We start from the raw sequence: 7,618 nt of genomic DNA, 5'->3' as shown, positions 1-7,618 counted from the left end.
AACGAAAGCGGTTTTCAGGACTTCACTTAGGAACTCCCTCACCCTTAGCCCCTGGAATTTACTAATATGCATTCTGTCCTTATAGTTTTTCCTTTTCTAGAGTGTCATATAAATAGAATCATACAGCCTTTGAATCTAGTTTATATTCATTTGCATAATGCATTTGAGATTCATCCAAGTTACTGTATCCGTGATTTGTTCCTTTGTATTGCTGAGTAGTATTTTGTGATACGGATGAGCCACAGTTTGCTTATCTATTCCTGAGTTTAGGGCTATCTGGAGTGTTTCCAGTTGTTATCTTCCTCTTTCTAACTCCTGTGAGGCATGGCTCAACTATTTCCTCCCCACCAGCTTTTCCCTATGCTTTCCATATGCCCTTATCACCTCAAATTACAGTTCACTGTATATAGTTTTTATGAAAGCAGGCCAAAAAATTTGTTAGTTTTCTCTGTGCCTCTGGCTCTTATCCTCAGCATCTGCACGTACATGGGTGTTCAAGTAATAATTGTTGAACTGAGCATGCCTGAGTTCCTCTTCCCCCAAGGTATCATTGTTTTAGGCTGTCATCTCTAGAACTGGAGAGCTGTTTTTTTTTTTTTCTTTTGAGAGCTATTTTTTCTTAAGGGTCAAATAAATTTGGGAAATGCTATATTCTCTATCTCTTAAAAATTATACACAACTAGGGTGGCTCAGTGAGTAAAATGCTGGCCCCATATACCAAGAGTGGAGGGTTTGAACCCCGCCCCAGCCAAACTGCAACAAAAAATAGCTGGGCATTGTGGCAGGTGCCTGTAGTCCCAGCTACTCCGGAGGCTGATGCAAGAGAATCACCTAAGTCCAAGAACTGGAGGGTTGCTGTGAGCTGTGACGCCATGGCACTCTACTGAGGGCGACAAAATGAGACTCTGTCTCTTAAAAAAAAAAAAAATTATACATGACTAAATAAAAGTTTTGAGAAGTCATACAGTAGAAACGACTTTTTACCCTGGGTTTAACCCAGTGTTTATCAAATTTGTTCAACCATCAGACGGCTAAATATATCCTGCAAAACAAATATTCCTAAAGGACATACTTTGGGAAAAAATGCTAGAACCTTTATAACTCAATTACATTTCCTCAGGTCCAGCTAGGAACTCAAGTTTGCATATGAATTTGAGGAAAGGGGATTTTTCTGTAATCCTAGAGTTATTGTATACGTTGGTGTATGATCTTTAACTGAAGGTAGCAATAGTTAGAATGGGGTCAAATGAACTTCCGTCAAATTTGTATCTAAACACTAAATAAACTTCTTCCTCTTGAACCTTGCTGTACAGCAGAAGAGGGTAACTCAATAGCAAAATTTAATTCCTTTCCTTATAAATGCATTTTCTGAGGTCCCCCCTTTCTGCTCTCCTACAAGTTTGGCTGTAGAGTTCTGGCTCAGAATTTTAACAGTGTTAAGAGATCATCACCTGATTGTATAGATGATTTAAATTGAAGTGCAAAGGTATTGTGCTTTGTTCAAGGTATATAGCTGCAGGACCAGGCCTAGATCTGAAACTGGTTTCTTAATTCCCATTTCAGTGTCCTCTTCCTGATGACTACTTGACAGTAATTTCTTTTATTAATAATGTATTAGTTACGTTGAACCTGGTGAGCCAGTTCAAAGATTCCTTCATCTTAACTTTTACTGACAGTTGTAGATATTTATTTTTGACTCCAAGTAAGGAATAAAAACTGAAATGTTAATTTTTTCCCCCTCTGTGAACATACCATTGTGTCATATGTAAGTGGATAATATTGCAGCACAAAGTCACACATAAAATAATTCTTGTCTGGATTCCCCTGGAGAAACCCCTGGAGTATATTTGGCTGAGAAAATACTTTGGGTTGAAATGGTTGGGCTAAGGAAAAGTTATAGGGAATTCGACATTCTGAACGAAAGCGGTTTTCAGGACTTCACTTAGGAACTGTTTACCAACTTGATACCAATTAACCCTCAAAAGAAAAAAAAAAAAAAAACCAAACCTGAGCACAGTTTGGCATGTTGATGACTAATTACACTTCTTTCTTTGGTAGGTGGGGAAAAGTGGCAATGTACCAGCAGGCACTACAGTGGATAGCACCATCACACATCCCTCTGAGTTTGACTTTTACCTCTGTAGTCATGCAGGAATTCAGGTAATTTGGAAGCTGGCCCAGCACTTTGATTTGATAGGGAGATATTTGCAAATTCAGCAACTAGCTTGAGTGGACTTGTTATTATACACCCTACTCAGCTTCGTTAATGTTTGTACCCTAGAACTATTATCTGTTGGTCTAGGTACCTGCTTGTAAGTGTGCTAGGCAGAAATACTTCTGTGTTTAAGGAGTAGGTTTCAATTCTTCTCTCCTCTCAGGTAGTCAGTCCATTTTGGAAATGTATTAATCACGAAACTCCTTCTCTTCAGGGAACCAGCCGTCCTTCACATTACCAGGTCTTGTGGGATGACAACTGCTTCACTGCAGATGAGCTCCAGCTACTGACTTACCAGCTGTGTCATACCTATGTGAGGTGCACACGCTCAGTCTCTATTCCAGCCCCTGCATATTATGCCCGGCTCGTAGCATTTAGGGCACGGTATCATCTGGTGGATAAAGATCATGACAGGCAAGTTTCTCAAGCATGGTGAAGTCTCCTTCTGTTTTATCAGCATGTTAAAAAAAAAAAAAATGAGCTACTAGAGAAAACTTTTGTAAGGATTTAAACTTCATTTTAGGGTTTAAATTGCAAGGCACAAATAAAATTGCATGTGCCTTTGAAGCTTATAATGTGACTTTTGGTCCAAGAAGTGCTTGGGCTTGTTTATACTTGTATTGAGCCTCTAACGGAGTCTAATTTAGAGCTGCCTGTGGTTTTCCCATAGAGCCAAATGCATTTCAGTTCTGCTCAAGTCCTAAACAACCCCAAAAGGTGGCCAGTACAGCTCCCTGGCTTCAGTCAACGCAGTCACAAGCCTGTGGATTCCACTTCATGCAAGGGGAAGTCCTGATTAGTTCACTTTGCTTTCAGTGCAATCTGGAAAATGCACCACTGTGAACCTGGATCTGTGTGTGTGGGAGGGGGGCCAGACCATTCTCACTCCCAAATAGGAATCTCCAGATCAGAGAATCAGAGAATCAGACATTTTGACCTGTTACTGAGCTACTATTAAATAGCTAAACGAGCTCTCTGCATTAATTTTCTTTTCCAAATGACCATCTGTGAAGTGTAGCAGTTCCTGGGCTCTTGCCCAAGTCTGAATTCAGCTGCTTAAATAGTAGACATTCCACTGCAAGTCTATTTCTGTAAGGGTTGAAAATACACAATTATGGAAAGTGCCCAGCTGTGGCTTTGTACATTCCATTCTGTAATGTACATTCAACATATTTATTGGGTATTGACTGTGTGCCCAAGACTGTGCTGGAAGATGAGCAAGACATGTTGCCTGTCCATAGGAATTTTTATGTTTTAGTATAGGAGACAATATAGGCAAATGCACAACTGACAACTAGCCCACATCAGTGTGGATTAAAGTGCAATGGGACATCAGGGGGAAAGGCTATTTGACGAGATTTCATAGTTGGATGGGTAGAATTTCACTCTACAAAGAAGAGAAAAGAATTTTCTAGTCAGAGAGACAATGGCCAAAAAGAAAAAAGAAAAGAAAGCAAGTGGCATGTTTGTACAATGGCAAGTGTTCTTTGGCTGGAGCATCGTAAAGGGGAGCAGCAGGCAGGAGGCTAGAGAAGTATGTTAGAACAAAATTGTCTTTGTTAAATATAAAAAGCTAGCCCTGCAATAGAATAGACAGGACTCAATAGTTAACTGGGTGTAAAGGGCAGAGGAGAGAATGAAGTGAAAGATGGCTAAGATATCGAGCTTGGGTAATAAGAATAATAATCATCGAAGAGAGAAGTCAGTAGAGGGATGGTGATTCACAATTTGCCAAACCCTTTATATCACATGGTATCTTTAAGAGGTGTGTTTAGAAGTTGTTGTTACTCCCAAAAGATTAAAGTTCAGAGGAGTTGTTACTTGTCCATGGTTATGTAGTTAGTGAGGGGAAAGCAAGAAGAGACTGGTGGCACAGCAACATTTTCTGGGTATCTCCTATGTTCCAGCACTGTGCCAGGAATATAGATCCTTTATTCAATAAATGATCATTGAGACTTTCATGTGCTAATCACTAAGGATACAGTGCTGAGTAAGATGGGCGAAATTGCTGCTTTCGTGGAGTTTATATCCCAGTGGAGAAATCAATAATTACCTAGTTAATAATTTAATTTCAGTTGTGTTTGGTACCATGAAGGAAAAATACAGGATTCTATGAAAGCATGGTTCTGACCTAAACTTTGGAAGATGCCTGTGGGAAAAATGATATTTGATTAAAGTCTAATGGACAAGTAGAAAGTACAAATTAGCCAGACATAATGGGCAGTGGAAGACCCATATAGGTATAGCTGTTACAGATTTGGGTCTTTGCAGGCATTATTTATTTATTTATTTATTTTCAAGACAGAATCTCACTATGTTGCCCTGAGTAGAGTGCTGTGGCATCACAGCTCATAGCAACCTCAAACTCCTGGGCTAAAGCGATTCTCTTGCCGCAGCCTCCCAAGTAGCTGGGACTACAGGCGTCTGCCACAATGTCCAGCTGTTTTTTGGTTGTAGTTGTCACTGTTGTTTGTCAGGCTTGGGCTGGATTTGAACCCACCAGTTCTGGTGTATATAGCTGGCACCCCAGCTGCTGAGCTAAGGCACCGAGTCTGTGGGCATTATTTTATTTAATTCTTGCAACAGTCCAGTAAATAAATCATATTGCATTTTTCAGTTAAGTAAACTGATGATTAAAGACATGATAAATAAGGAGCCAAAACTTGAGCCTAATATCTTCTTGAATCCAGTACTGTTTGTGCTATTTGAACCACGTGAAGTTTGAAGTGATCTTGTGACATAATCTGGTTTTTTCCTTTATTTTCTTTACAGTGCGGAAGGCAGTCATGTGTCAGGACAGAGCAATGGCCGGGATCCTCAGGCCTTGGCTAAGGCTGTACAGATCCACCATGATACCCAGCACACGATGTATTTTGCCTGAGAGTCTCAGAAAAAGAACTCAACCACTTTGGCACCCCATGCAGCCTCAAAATGTTTCAAATGCCTACCGCCTCTAGAGCCAAGTTGACTTCAGGTGGTCTTCTACCAGCAGCTCGGAATAGTTGCACTGAATCTATACTTTGCAGCACTGTCTGATGCATCAACAAAATTGAGCCATTTTTTTAAAGTAATAGATACTCATAAATTATCTTTTCTGATGCACTGGACTGAATTTTTACCTCAATGTTCAAAGGCTGATCAGCCTGAACTTTCTAAAAGGACTTTACAAGAAAGGTTTCTACGGAATATTTTGCTAGCTGTGGTGTTCACCGCATCCCTCTAGTCTTATAAGAGAAGATTATTCCTTTTTTCTGTGTTCATTGAGTGGGGTGTATGCATAAGTGGGAGAGAAAAACCAAACAATCTACTTCAGTTCAGTGTAACTATTTAATTGTGTGGGTCCATAGACTTTTTTAATGAAGATTTCTGACTTTGCCACTGTAAATGCCTTTAACGAGCATTAATTTTTTAAAGTTTTACAGAGTTTTATTAGTTTTACTACTTTATCTTATTGATCTCTGCAGACTTGTGCTGGTGCAAGTACAGGCTGCCAGGCAATTGCACTATATTTGGCTGCAGATTCACATAGGCAGTTCTCTTATTTGGTTGACTTTTGTGAATGTGTGACATAAACAAATGTAATGCATGTCACAGTGACAGATAACACTGCCATGGCAAAAGTACTCATGTTTTCCCCTATTTGGAAAAAAAAAAAAATTAGCTTTTAGTATTTTTCCAAGTTTTCAAAAAGTGCCCATTTTATGCTGCTGTGTGGTTTGTTAGATCTAAATGATTTTTAAACTTTTCTCATAGAAAGTTAACTTTGGCAATAAACATTTTTTAAGGTCCCTCCTCTTCCCCAACAATGTAGTTTTCTAGATGAGATTTCAGTATGATTTTATCAGCTATTTCTTATATATCATAACCTGGCAATTTCTGAAACTGGTCAGAAAAGACATATATTTCCATGCCTTTTTAAAGAATTGTTTTTACCTATTTTATAGTCACGATTGATGTCCTGTCACTTTGTTTTAAAATAAGCTAGAACCAGGATGCTTCCTTATTGGAAAGGCTTCGCCAGTCCTTAAGGTTCATTGAGTGATGCTGCAACTTGCAAAAAACTTACCAGCATTCAAACATTTTTTTTCCCTGGGAATCAAGGTTACTCACACAATTACTTACAGTGCAAATTTTCGCTTCTCTTTCGATCTAAAATGTACTTGGTGGGTTTTCCTTCCTTTTATTAAACTAAAACTTGTTGGAAAGGTTGATTTTTCTTAGTAGATTCTGGATTCCACTCACAGGGAGATGGGATTCCTTTCTTGTCCAGACAAAAGGAGTTGATCTAAAGCAAGCATCAGTGAAAATGTAGGAGAAAATGTATTCTGTATGTAGTGTAGATAATACTTTGTGAATGGACAACAGTTACATATAGTCTTGATAGTTCCAGCCAGTGTTTCCCAGCCCGAATTTCACTGACTGTATTCTCTTTCCTGCACTTCAGGAATGAGGGAGATGGAAAAGGGGATAGAAGGCCTAGAGCGATGCTCCATGTGGCTGAGGAAGGTACTGGGGAAGGAGACAGGCACAATATGCGTACAAACAATTTTGCTGCCTCTGTCTGGAAACTGTTGGTGGGGAAACACTGGATCTGATGGTGAAAGGTGTTTGCTTGAACTCATTAGCCGGTCCAAATCTCATAAACTAGCCTTCTCAAAATCCCAGCAATATAAAGCACTGTTTTTCTTCAGTCGTTTAAACAAGCTTGTAAATACAATTGAAGTTTACATTTCCACGTGCTGTTGATCAGCGGCGCCACCTGTGTTTGCGCCACCAGTGTTTGCTGAGACTGGTCTCCGAGAAAGTTTTGTAATGTCTGTCGAGTCCTATATCTCATCCAGATGAGTGCAGACATCCTTAATCTCTGCAGATAGTGGGATGAAAGCAAGTTCTGTGACTGAAGCACAACCTAGGCAGGAGTGAAGAGATGGCAGATGTTAATTTCTTAAGATTTTCCTTTTTTTTTTCCAAATACCTCACTTGGATAATACAAATCAGGACATGTTGGTGAGGGGCTGGCTTGCTGCTTTTATTCACACTTGTTCAGGGAGAGCACAGAAAATACCCTTCAGCATGGCCACTCTGGACCCAGGAGGAGGAAAAATGGAAGCTTTTTTAGGAGGAGGACTTGCTGGAGTCCAGGACGTGAAGAACTCTTGGTGGCTGGCTGGCTGGCCAGCGGGCCCCACACCTGCATTTGAGTGCCTCGGGCTTGCTTGTTATTACCGCACAGAGGAAGCGTCACTTCTCACCATCTCCTGGCATGTATGAAGCAGGAGCAAGGCGGAGTGCTGGAAGCCCTGATTCACTTGCCTGCAGTTGGGCTCTATGCTCGACCTTGAACTATACCATTTGTAAGACCTCAGTTGGTCCCAGAACACTGGGGCAAATCAGTATGGTGGT

General features: G+C 40.2%; 1 protein-coding gene across 3 annotated transcripts in view; it reads left to right on the top strand.

Moving 5' to 3' along the window:
- AGO4 (argonaute 4, RISC catalytic component) overlaps positions 1–6,932 on the top strand; it is a 38,324-nt gene extending 31,392 nt beyond the window's left edge. For all 3 annotated transcript variants that reach the window (XM_003788265.3, XM_023512225.1, XM_023512226.1), the window contains 3 exons: positions 2,059–2,160; positions 2,430–2,629; positions 4,988–6,932. In XM_003788265.3, coding sequence (XP_003788313.3) covers positions 2,059–2,160; positions 2,430–2,629; positions 4,988–5,096 — 411 coding nt within the window. In that variant the 3' untranslated portion in view covers positions 5,097–6,932. The remainder of the gene's footprint in view (positions 1–2,058; positions 2,161–2,429; positions 2,630–4,987) is intronic.
- The last annotated feature ends 686 nt before the right edge of the window (positions 6,933–7,618 follow it).

Source organism: Otolemur garnettii, unplaced genomic scaffold, assembly GCF_000181295.1.
Source record: "Otolemur garnettii isolate 467f Iridium unplaced genomic scaffold, OtoGar3 scaffold00025, whole genome shotgun sequence".
In the NCBI taxonomy this organism is placed as follows: domain Eukaryota; kingdom Metazoa; phylum Chordata; class Mammalia; order Primates; family Galagidae; genus Otolemur; species Otolemur garnettii.
This window is presented reverse-complemented; position numbering and strand designations above follow the sequence as displayed.